We start from the raw sequence: 12,594 nt of genomic DNA, 5'->3' as shown, positions 1-12,594 counted from the left end.
CTTTCTATAACACTTTTATTTTCATTCCACAAAAACATTTTGTTTAAAAACTACCGATGGATCATTCCGGTAGGTATTTTTTATAGTTCTGAGATATGGTGCTAATAGTTAATATTAGTTCCAGATCTTGTAAGAACAATTTCTGTTTATAAAATTTTTAATTTGTAAAAGTTTTTTGATTTTTGTAAAAAATCTTATGTTTCATGCTGAGTATATGATAAGAGCATGTCTTAACTCCAAGTTAAAAGTTTTAAACTGTTTTTAAAATAAGCCCTGAGTGACCTCTCAAAGCGTAAAGGTCCAGTGGAGAGGCTAAGAGACGCATAGAAGAGGGAAATGGATCACTGTTTTAAGAATTCTTGTTAAGGAAGTGCCAGTGGTGTCTTTACAAGAATGGAGTTAGGCCCAAGTTCATATATCTCAGATGGCATTTAAAAAAAAAAAAAAGATATTATTTTATTAAAAGAAAAAGAAATTTAAATTAAGAAATCAAACAAAGCAAAATCTTCAGGTTCCAAAACCCAAACCACAACAGCCGTTAAGACTTGTAGAAAAACTCACCGCATGCACCGCTTAGCTCGTGCACTCCCTGTTCTCAGCTCCGCCGAGTCAAAGATCCTACTCCCTTCATCACCCGCCACCGCAACCGCAACCGCAACCGCAACCGCCACCGCCACCATACCCTTTCGTGGCCTCAATCCACAGCTAAGATCTCTAGCCACCAAAAGTCGCAACAAACCCACAGCCATTTCTGCCTTTAGGCGCCGTGCCATGGACGCTCCATCCCCGACAGATACAACTGGCGTCGATGATTTCATTCACGTGGGCGATGAGCCAGATGGAAATTCACACAGTTCTCAAGAGGGCTCTGTCGAAAGCGTGGTCGACGAGTCTCTGCACGAAAAGAGTGCTGGTGACGGAGAAACTGAAGGCAATAGTTACAATTATGAGAGGAAAATTCTTCCAGAGGAGCTTTCAAGGAGTGTGGTGGCACTCAGTTGCGAATCATTTGCCGATGGGGGCGTTTGTGATGTTTATTTGGTTGGCACCGCCCATGTGTCTTCGGTAATTTAATTTTGTTCCCGTTTTTGTTTTAAATCTTTATTGTATTGGGTTTTTGTGTAATTTCTTATGAGAATTGAAGTTTTCAATTTAAGATTCATATAAAATTGGTGATTCTATTTTTTTGTTCTAATATGAGAGGCTCACAATATTTTCATCGTATGCATCAAACCTTGTGCCTTTGATCTCACAATATTTTCATCGTATGCATCAAACCTTTTGCCTTTGATCTGGTATAAGAAATTTAGGATTATTAATGAAGAGATGAAAAGAAGGATATGAAAACCACTGAATTATCCGCACAATGAATGTTAAATCTTGTATGGCCGATATATGGAAATTTAATCGGATATTTTAGGAGCAATAGGACCTCGTCTCCATGTCATTTGCATTTGTTGAGTTTCTCTGAGATTTACAGATTATACGTTACTTAATTTTTCCTGCATTTGTAGGAGTCCTGCCAAGAAGTTCAAGCTGTGATCAATTTCTTGAAACCGCAGGTGAAGCTCTTTCAATACGTTGATTAATGAAAGGACTTATTAGCTCGTTAATGTGATTTTTTCCTGTTATGATTTCTTATCTTTCCTTTAGTATTTAAATGTTAAGACTTTCAGATGGATTTACTAATTGCAGGTTGTCTTTTTGGAGTTATGCTCAAGTCGAGTTGCAGTTCTTACGCCTCAGAATTTGAAGGTTTTTTTTTTTTATCTGACTCATGTACTCTTTGTACAGTAAAATCTTTTCCTATTGCTTTTGTATCAAGTAATGGTCAACATTAATTACTACCAACTCTGCCTTGTAAAATTGGCAGGCATGAATGATCTAACTACCTTTTCCTTGGTCCTTTTTGGGCATGCTTTTATGTTGGCGGTGGAGACAAGCTGCACCTAAGTTCACTGAACTTTTTGCATGACTCTTATGTTTCTTGTCGCAGTTTTAGGAAGTAGACAAGCTGCAGTTTGAACTGATTATAGTTTTTCAATAATTCCTTGCTGTGACCTTTTAGCAACTGAGACATAGCTACTGGCTGTATAAAGGCACCAGAATGTCTTGATTAGTATTGGTGATTTATTTAATCTGGATGTGAAAAATAAATATAACCAGAATGTCTTGATTAGTATTGGTTATTTATTTAATCTGGATGTGAAAAATAAATACAAGACTTGAGCACAACGAGAAATAATTTTTGAAGCCACCGAAAGATCATCATTTATGTATTAATGATAACGAACTTGAAACACGGGGACCAAGCGGCTTGCAAGCGAGTGTTTAGTGGTCTTTACTAAGTATTGAATCATACTTGGGACAACTGCCTTAGTTCAAGGCCACCTAGAAGTTATTTAGTATTAGAAGATTTCGTGTGCTCTTTATACGAGTAGTTACCATATATAATTTGCTTAGAATTAGGGATTGTACAGAAATTACTTTCCTTGTATATTCCTTGTATTTTCTATAAATTGAATAGAATGCGTACCGAAGGTCATTAAGCAAAATCGGTTTTGGCATGGTATCAGAGCCCTAATATTTCTCGTGCGTGTGGCTACAGTTTCCTCTTAGTTTTGGGCAGCAATCAGTTCTTGGTTCATCATAGTAGCATCACGGCCATTGTCTCTTGCATCTCAGTCAGCTGTCCACATCATCGGGTTTCTTCGTAGCCTGTGTTGTCGAAATCAATTGGTTTCTTCGTAGTCGGAATCTTCACGTTTCGTCTTCTTTCTGCGATTTAGTGGTCGTGATTTAGTGGGTTCTTGGCATTAGTGTGTACTTCGATTTTTCAGGAAGTCGAACTGTGGAATCTGTATTTGGAGAGAATCGTCGTCTTCATCATCCATTAGCGTAACCTCCGTGAGTGTTTGTTTTTTGTGTGTTGGGCTTTTGTAAAATTATTGTTCTTATTCAACACTTGTGGGTTTGGACTAGTATTGTGTTTAATTGGATATTGGTGGATTTGGGCTTGAGATTGGACCTCCAATTTAAGTGGATATTTAATTGGGCAGAAGTAAATTTGATTGGGTTGTGATAAATTTATTTGCTACGGGATCATCATGTCATATGAAAAGATTAACTCCGTTTGCATTCACTTTACTGGGAAGAACTGCTCGTCATGGGCATTTCATTTTCAGTTATTGATTGAAGGGAAAGGTGATTTATAGGGACATATTGATGGAAGTATTCCACTTGCTGATCAGGAGAAGGATAAAGTGAAGTATCTTACTTGGAAAATCAAGGATTCCCGACTTATGACCTGGATCATTGGGTTGTTCTTAATCTCAGGCCTTACAAGTCGGCATGTTCTATGTGGGAGTACCTAAAGAAAATTTATTGTCAAAGCAACAATGCTCGAAGGTTTCAACTGGAGTTTGAATTGGCGAACTTCTCTCAGGACTCTCGATCAATTGAAGAATATTATTCTGGGTTTTCTAACTTTTGGGCTGAATATACAGATATTATATATACTTTTGGGCTGAATATACAGATATTATATATACTTCGGTATCACCAGACAATTTGGAGGCCGTTCAGGTTGTGCATGAAATTACCAAAAGAGATCAATTTCTTATGAAATTGCGAATTGAATTTGAACCCATCCGGTCCAATCTGATGAATCATGAATCCATTCCATCGTTGGATGGCTGTTTAGGTGAGTTGCTGAGGGACGAGCAACAACTTATCACCTATATCTCCTTGGAGCAACAGAATCAAGTAGCACCAGTTTCTATTGTATACACAGCTCAAGGGAAATTCAAACCTCGAGATATGTCAGGTGTTCAATGATACAGCTGTAAGGGATTTGGTCACATGGCTCTTTAATGTCCTAGAAAAGTTTGCAATTATTGTAAGAAGCATGATCATGTTATCAAGGAGTGTCCTACTCGTCCTCCACGTAAGATTGGAGCGGGTTATGCTGCTACTGCTACTCTGGCCTCCAGTTCTACTTCATCACCTGCTTCTGCTTAAGTTCCAGCTTTCACCAGTTCATCTTATAACTCCATCACTCCTGAGATGATCCAACAGATGGTTATCTCTGCTTTATCTACCCTAGACATCTCAAGTAAACCGTCTGCTGTTGCTTCTTTTTAGTTAATAGATTCAAGTGCTTCTAATCATATGACTCATGATCCACAATTGCTTAGTAACCTCTTACCATATTCTGGATCTCTCCATATACATACTGCCGATGGTAACACACTACCTATTTCAGCCGTAGGTTATCACCCGATTTGTCTAATGTTCTAGTTTCCCCTAGTTTATCAACTAATCTTATAGCTGTCGATCAACTGGTTGATAACAATTGTACTGTGTCTTTAGAGGACGATCGTGAGGGGGCCTAAGGAGGGATGTCTCTTTCCTATCTCACCGAAGTCTGTTTTACATTTTCCTATTGTTTGTCATTCTGCTACTTTTGATGTTTTCGATTGGCATAAAAAATTGGGACATCCCAATTCCAGTGTATTAAAACACTTGTTAAACTCTAGTTTGCTGGGTAATAAGAATTCTACTTCGATTCCGCCTATGTCTATTGATCGTGCTTCATGTAAACTTGCTAAAAGTAAGGTTTTGCCGTTCCCGTCTCTTGGTTCTCATGCTTTGCATAGTTTTGATATTATTCATAGTGATGTATGGGGTCTTGCACATGTACTATCTCATGCTCGCTATAAATATTTTGTTACTTTTATCGATGATTATAGTCGCTTCACATGGGTTTACTTTCTCCGTGCCAAGAGTGACGTTTTCTCTGCCTTTCAGGCTTTCTTGGCCCTCATTAACAACCAATTATCTTCCTCCATCAAAATTTTAAGGTCTGATTCCGATGGTAAATATATGTCTAAAGCATTTCAAGCTTTCTTACAAACTAAATGCATTATTTCTTAGCGATCTTGTCCCTCTACTCCTCAACAAAATGGGGTGGCAGAACGCAAGAATCGTCATCTGCTTGATATGGTTCGAGCACTTTTGATTAAGTCTTCTGTACCCTCTCGTTTTTGGTGTGAAGCCTTGTCTACCGTTGTGCATCTCGTAAATCGATTACCTTCTCCAACTCTTAATCATGTTTATCCGTTTTATAAGCTCTTTGGTCATCATCCCTCTTATTCTCATCTGCGTCCTTTTGGCTGTGTGTTTCGTTCATTTACAATCACATGAAAGGACAAACTCACTCCTTAATCAGTTAAGTGTGCCTTTCTGGGATATGGTGGGACTCAAAAAGGATATGTTTGTTATGATCCTAAGACACAGCGAACTCACTCCTTAATCAGTCAATTGTGCCTTTCTGGGATATGGTGGGACTTAAAAAGGGTATGTTTGTTATGATCCTAAGACACAGCAAATTAGGATTTCTCGCAATGTTGTTTTCTTTGAAAAACAATCTTTCTTCACTTCAGAAACTATGACTTCTCCGCTTGGGTTCTCTGTCTTGCATAATTTTCCTATAGAATTCTTTCAATATAAGCCCGGTCTTGTTTTCACTCGCAGGCATGCTGCACAGTCTACTAATTCCACGCCTCTTTCTGAGACACCTGTTCTCCTCGGGCTCTCTGATCCTCCTCCCACGACATCAGATCCTTCACCAAATGATTCTCCACCTACGACATCAATCCCTTTATCGGATGATCTTCCACCTCCTGTCACTCTTCGTCGCACCTCTCGTGTCCCTTGACCACCGGATAGGTATGGCTTTTCCTCCCATAGTTCTATGTTTGCTACTCTTAACTCGATTTCCAATCCTTTCTCCTATAGACAAGCTATGAAACAAGGGTGTTGGAAATAGGTCATGAATGTAGAACTTGATGCTCTTGAGTCCAACCAAACATGGGATGTTGTACCATGTTCGCAGAATAGAAAGCCTATTGGGAGTAAATGAGTATACTCTATCAAAGTTCGTTCTGATGGTTCTCTTGAGCGATGCAAGGCTCGATTGGTTGCATTGGGTAACCGTCAGGAGTATGGAATCGACTATGATGAAACTTTCGCTCCAGTTGCTAAAATGACCACTGTTCGCCTTTTGTTATCGCTTGCAGCTTCTCAATCTTGGTCTTTACATCAAATGGATTTAAAGAATGCGTTCTTACATGAAGACCTTAAGGAAGACATTTATATGAAACTTCCATCTGGTATGTCTCTTCCCACAGCTGGTTCAGTATGTAAGTTAAAGCGATCTTTGTATGGTCTTAAGTAGGCTCCTCGAGAATGGTTTGACAAGTTTCGTCGCACTCTTTTGGATTTTTCATTTACTCAAAGTCAGTATGATGCATCTTTGTTCCTTTACAAGAGTACAGCTAGCATTGTTTTTCTATTGGTATATGTGGATGATATTATTATCTTTGGATCTGATCACATCCTTATTCAGAAATTTCAGCAACATCTTTACTCAATTTTTCATATGAAGGATCTTGGTCAGCTCACATACTTTCTTGGTTTAGAGGTTCATACAACACCTAATGGTATATTCTTAAATCAACATAAGTACACTCAAGATTTAATTCGGCTGGCTGATTTATTTGAAGCCTCCTCTGTTGATACTTTGCTGGAACTTAATGTTAAATATCGAAAAGGCAAAGGTGATATCCTTACAGGTCCTACTCTCTATCGGCAATTAGAAGGTAGTCTCATCTATCTCATTATAACTCGTCCAGATATTTCATTCGCAGTTCATACTGTCAGCAAATTCATGGGTACCCCTTGTCATTTTCATTTGGTAGCTGTCCGCCGTATTATCCGATACCTTATTGGGACTCCTCATTGTGGTCTATTCTTTCCTAAGGAAATGTCTCTTGAACTCACAGCTTATTATGATGCTGATTGGGCAGGTTGCCCTGATTCTCGTCAATCGACTACTGGGTGGTGTATCTTTCGAGGTAATGGTCTCATTTCTTAGAAATGTAAGAAAGAGGATTGTGTTTCTATGTCCTCCACTGAGGCTGAATATCGTGCTATGTCAGCTGTGCGTTTTGAAATTGTGTGGTTATGTGTCTTCTAGCAGAGCTTGGTATTTCACAAACAAAGCCTACACCACTTCATGGTGCCAACACTAGTGCCATTGAGATTGCTGCCAATCCTGTCTACCATGAACGCACCAAACATATTGAGGTGGACTGTCATTATATTCGGGATTCCTATGATTCTAAGGTCATCGCTCTTCCTCATGTCTCCACTACCCAACAGGTTGCAAATATCTTCACCAAATCCTTAACTCGTCTTCATCATGATTTTCTCATTCGCAAATTGAACCTTGTAGATTTCCCAGCATCAATTTGAGGGGGGGGGGGGATTAGAAGATTTTGTGTGCTTTATATACGAGTAGTTACCATATATAATTTGCTTAGAATTAGGGATTGTACAGAAATTACTTTCCTTGTATATTCCTTGTATTTTCTCTAAATTGAACGAAATACATACCAAAAGTCATTCGGCAAAATCGGTTTTGGCATATAGAAGTAGGTCATGCGCACGTGTTGTTCATACTTAAAATTTGTGTCAGACATTCTTCAAGCCTCATCTCCACTACATTTCTCCTAAATCAAAGCATTCATGGAGTTTCGAAAAAGACAAAAGGATTAAGAAAGTGTTATTGACGAGGTTGGCAAAATTGTACCAGTGCTTGGGTTTGAGTATCAATTGAAATGTTGTGCGTTCCTTGTACAATACTTGTCTCTCATAATGAGTAAAGAATAGGTTCTCTTTGCAGGATTTTGGCTGAGCATGTTAAATGCGTGTGTCAATTTTCATTTCGTTCCAATCATATCTTTCCTGTAATTTGTTGATTGGTCTATTGCTAGACAAGCCTCTACATTAGATGGTTCTAGCCAGCAATTAAGCACCTGTTTGGTTTATAAGTTTATAAAAACATAAATTTAAGTTAACAATTTATTTTAACCAAACATTTAATGGGACCCACAACTTTTATCAAATTTTCAACTGCACATTTCAATCAACTTTTAGCAAAATCTACTAAAAATCTATTTTTTTAGGAAAACCAAACTTGGGCTAAGATTTAGTCATATAACGACGACGACGACGACAACACCACCACCACTAGGAGAAGAACTTCGAAAAATTTATACTCTTGGTCCTGCATCACTAGGGGGATGAACCTGGAATAGCCAAATGTCATTGTTCCCCTTGACTATGCAAAGTACTTTGTCTCTCTCACTTTTATGGTAATTTTAAGTAATGACAAGCTTCTGTCTCCCCAAAAATCTTGAATATTTATTGTTACCCTATCTAACTATGCGTTACAAATTTGGAGAACCCTTTAGCTGCCTTCACCTCTGACACAAATCACTCTAGTAGATCCAAAATGTGATGTGCGTCGATGATAGATACTGGCTAGATGTCAAATCTATCACCAAGTCTGACTATAAGTTATTTCAAAATATGCAACAAAATCAAATACTTATGTAAAATATAATGCGATGGGCTCAAATTATTTACTTTGTGCTTCATCAAAATGAGCTATAACACTCAACATGTCGTGTGGCTCTCATTCCGAAATCGTTAGGCTCTTCCAGCTAAAAGTAATCAATTGCTACCTGTAGGAAAATTCGTGGAAAAATATATGAGTTGATAGCTCAGTAAGTGAAGAAGTTCGAAAGTAATTATATTTTTTCAATATTACATTTTTATCAAAAATCGAGTTCATGTCATTTAATAATTCACAAGATAACATCATGTAATTATAACAAAAAGTGAAATATTCACATAAGGTCGTGAAATGTCATCTTAAAATCATGATATGAACATCAGCTGATAATCATGTTATAATCTCATCACATCAAACGTACTGAAAAATTCACAAAAAATGCACCTTCTAAATGACATATGTAATCCGTCCCTCGGGTTAAGAACTTTCGCCATGGGCCTTTGGCCCCCTCTGTGAATGAAAGTCGGTCTCAAGACCTTTGGTAATCAATTTTAAAGCACGACCAAGGTCCCTTTGTGAACAATATGTACACGATTAAGACCAATGTCAAGTCAAGACCCCTCCGCGTAGGATAGAACACAGTCAAGACCCCTCTGTGAACTAGAAGAACTATATAATCATGAGTACGTTTCTCGCCAATATCAAAATCACATGTCTCACATACCAAACAAATCTCAAAATCACATGTTTTACATACTAAGTCACAAATGTGCCATAAATAATTTCTGTGATTTAACATTTATCATAATAAAAGATTTCTGTAATAATCATAAAATCGAACACATAATTGCACATACTTTACTAATGTACTTAATTTATAAATACTTTAAAAATATTTATATTTTTTCACTCACAGATTTATGGATAGAAATCTAGCTAAATTGACGTGTCTTTCCAAGTTTTCACGTCACTACCTAAAATAACCGTATAATTACTCAAATTAAAACTTCACAGTTAAATTAATACAATTCCGCCACTTAACTCCTCAACTTCTATATTTACTCTTACATCTCCAATTCCCCAACTTTTATTCTCTTTATTGATTCATCAACTAAACACCATGCATTATCAAATCCATTAAATTACTCACACTTCCTTAAAATCAATAACTTGTACATATACGAGCCCTATACATAATTTATTCCAATACATGAACCTCAATACTTGTCATATAACTTCATTCAAGCCTTTAAAAATCTGAAAATAAGAGTTTTGACAAAAACGGCACTAAAATCCCATAATATTGAAATCTGGCAGCAAAACCTTCGACAGAATTAGCACTATTCTGCGCAGATTTTCAGAAAGAACACCTATGTGGGATTTTGTCCAAAAATTGCTTATAATAATTACTTAAAATGGAGAAATCAATCTCAATGCCTTAATTTAAATGCTTAACATCATATAATCCCACGAAAATCAATGAATAAATATCCATTTCATAAACCCTAAAGATTTCATTAAAATATTTTCACTCACCTATTGAATACAAAGAGGAATTGAGAATACAAACTTGAAAAATGGGCGGCTACCTCTTCTTTCTTTCACTTTTTTTTCTTCCTTTTTCTTTCCCTTTCTCCGTCTCCAGTCATTCTCCCCTGTTCTCTGCGTATTTTGGCCCAAGAATGAGAAAATTTGGTCTGTCTCTTAATTTAATGGATATCCATGGAATAATTGCAAGCCAAGTTCCTCAATCTTCATTCAATATTACATTTAGTTCTTACATCCTCAGAAATAGAAACTAGATCCCTAGACTTCTTTTATGACACATTTCTAACCCTTAAATACTTATAATTACAATTTATGTCCCATAAAAATTATTTGTTCAACTTAAGTCCTTATTGACTTTGACCAATTACTTTGTTTGACTTTGACTAAAAATGGGTGGGGTGTAACAACCTCTGCCTCCACCAGCATTTGATAGAGCACCTTGTTTTTATTACTAGAATGGGAATGTACTCGTTGGCTCCAAATATTCCCATTGTAGCTGCTCGGTTGAATTAAAGCTTTTATTTGTCAGCTTTGGTTTCCTATTATAGTTCTTTTTATTAGATTCTAGCCTTTATATAGATCCTTGAGAATGTGATTCTGGATTTCCTTGAGAATGTGATTCTGTATTTCTCTTTTGGTAACTCTTGTTTTAAAACCTTGAAATTGAATTGACCTACTGTTAAATGGTTCACCAGATACCAACGATGGCTGAAATGCTGGAGATGTGGAAGAAAAATCATAATCTTTTTGGGATACTTTACAGCTGGTTTCTTGCTAAGGCATGGATACAATCTTCACTTCATTAATTGTATTGCAAGTGTAGCATTTTGTCGTCTTATGGAATTAATTTTGGAGCACAGTTATCTCATTTTTTGCTCTGCATACAATTAGGTTGCTAGTCAGCTCGAGGTTTTGCCTGGGGCAGAGTTTCGTGTGGCATATGAAGAAGCGTTGAAGTATGATGGCAAGGTGATACTTGGTGACCGTCCTGTCCAAGTAAGCTAATTCTTTTACAGTTTGTTCAACTGGAAAACTGGAATGCATGTTTCTTGTGATGATTTTTGGAAGAAATTTTCGTTTGTTGCTAGGGTGTGCTCTCCTTTCTTTGAAAAAGATTATGTCCAGGTCTTTTATTCCTGTCATTTAGCTATGCATAGCCACATTAAACTCTTACTGTTTTTTTATTGTTCTATCCGAAATTAGTTTTTCCTTGATTTCTTTCCGGTATATCAAGTATTTATTTATTTTATAAAACTTACTAGTGTTTTAACTTTTCCCATCTATAAAGAGCTAAAAGTGGTTGAATACACTTCTTTTACTTGTTAATTGGTAGAGAATTTTTCCAACAAACTTTAACACTGAACATAATTTTCTCGAACTGTAACTTCTTGAAAATTTAAGATGTATATCTCTCCCTGGTGCTAAATAAAGCATTTGTGTCCCTCTTGATCTATCAGATTTTCAGTGTTATCATGCCCTCACTCATCTCGATCTATCAAATTATAGTTCAGCTTTAGTTGTATGCAATCAAATTGTTGCATGTGTCTTTTGACGGTGATGTGCCTTTACATGTTATATTCCTGTTTTCTCAATTGACAGATAACATTACAGAGAACGTGGGCAAAAATGTCTCTTTGGCACAAGACAAAATTACTTTACTCCATCTTGTTTCAAGCATTTTTCTTGCCAAGTCCTGCAGATCTCAATAGAATGGTAGGCTTCCTTTCATCCTGTAGCACATGCACATTATATTTGCATTGTATTTTTGAGATATGGGTTTGTACAAGGTTCCAGATTTTAACTTTCTGGGTTTATGCGCAGCTGAAAGAAATGGATGATGTTGACATGTTAACTCTTGTAATTCAAGAAATGAGCAAGCAGTTTCCAACTCTTATGGAAACCCTTGTGCATGAGCGCGATCAGTTAGTATCCTTCTGTTTGCTTTCATTTGTCATTTAGCTTCCTATTGCTTAACTGCCACTGACATGGAAATTTTATGTTCTTTCTTGTCACTACTTAAATTGAACTAAATGTAGTTCTGCTAGCACCCCTATCATAGGATCGATTTAAAATTTTCTCTGCTGATTTTTGTTTGCAGGTGCCTCTGAGATATTTTGTGTTTTGTGATCTATTGTCTTGAAAGACCTGCTCAAAAAATAATTTTGTGAAAATTAAAATTCTAAACATCCTAGAACTTTAACTAGTTTATGAAATGAGAAATTGAGCATACAATGATCTGGAAAAAGATGCCGTACATTCTCTTTTGAGAGGTGGAGAACATTGTATGTATGAATATTTGAGTTAACAGTTTGACCTTTGACTCTCAACTTCATTCATGGAGTTGACGTTGGCTAAGTGTGCACAAAGCCTCTCCCATTGTGGAAGCTAAAAAATTTGTAATAGGCAGTTGAAGATCGTGATGAAGTTAAGAGGTTGATTATTGCTTGTTTCACTGTTTAAAGGGTGGGTATTCATGTTTCAATTACCAATGACAAACAAGGGATGGGAATAAACTTTAAATTTAAATTAGGGTTAAAAAAAAAATTTCACTGTCCAGTTAGGGTTGTTACAACAGTGACCATTACAGACAATCAAGCTGTTTTGGGTTGGGGTCCGGGGGGGGG

The 12,594-nt window shown here is 36.9% G+C and overlaps 1 protein-coding gene across 1 annotated transcript in view; it reads left to right on the top strand.

Annotated features, from left to right (window-relative positions):
• The first annotated feature begins 509 nt into the window (after positions 1 to 509).
• LOC111370378 (traB domain-containing protein) overlaps positions 510 to 12,594 on the top strand; it is a 23,295-nt gene continuing 11,210 nt past the window's right edge. The window contains exons 1-7 of the mRNA XM_022992059.1: positions 510 to 1,065; positions 1,515 to 1,562; positions 1,696 to 1,755; positions 10,666 to 10,749; positions 10,862 to 10,966; positions 11,570 to 11,683; positions 11,792 to 11,892. Of these exons, the coding sequence (XP_022847827.1) occupies positions 565 to 1,065; positions 1,515 to 1,562; positions 1,696 to 1,755; positions 10,666 to 10,749; positions 10,862 to 10,966; positions 11,570 to 11,683; positions 11,792 to 11,892 (1,013 nt within the window). The 5' untranslated portion in view covers positions 510 to 564. The remainder of the gene's footprint in view (positions 1,066 to 1,514; positions 1,563 to 1,695; positions 1,756 to 10,665; positions 10,750 to 10,861; positions 10,967 to 11,569; positions 11,684 to 11,791; positions 11,893 to 12,594) is intronic.

This window comes from Olea europaea, chromosome 21 (assembly GCF_002742605.1).
Source record: "Olea europaea var. sylvestris chromosome 21, O_europaea_v1, whole genome shotgun sequence".
In the NCBI taxonomy this organism is placed as follows: domain Eukaryota; kingdom Viridiplantae; phylum Streptophyta; class Magnoliopsida; order Lamiales; family Oleaceae; genus Olea; species Olea europaea.
Note: the sequence above shows the minus strand (reverse complement) of the source record. Positions and strands in the feature narration are given on the sequence as shown.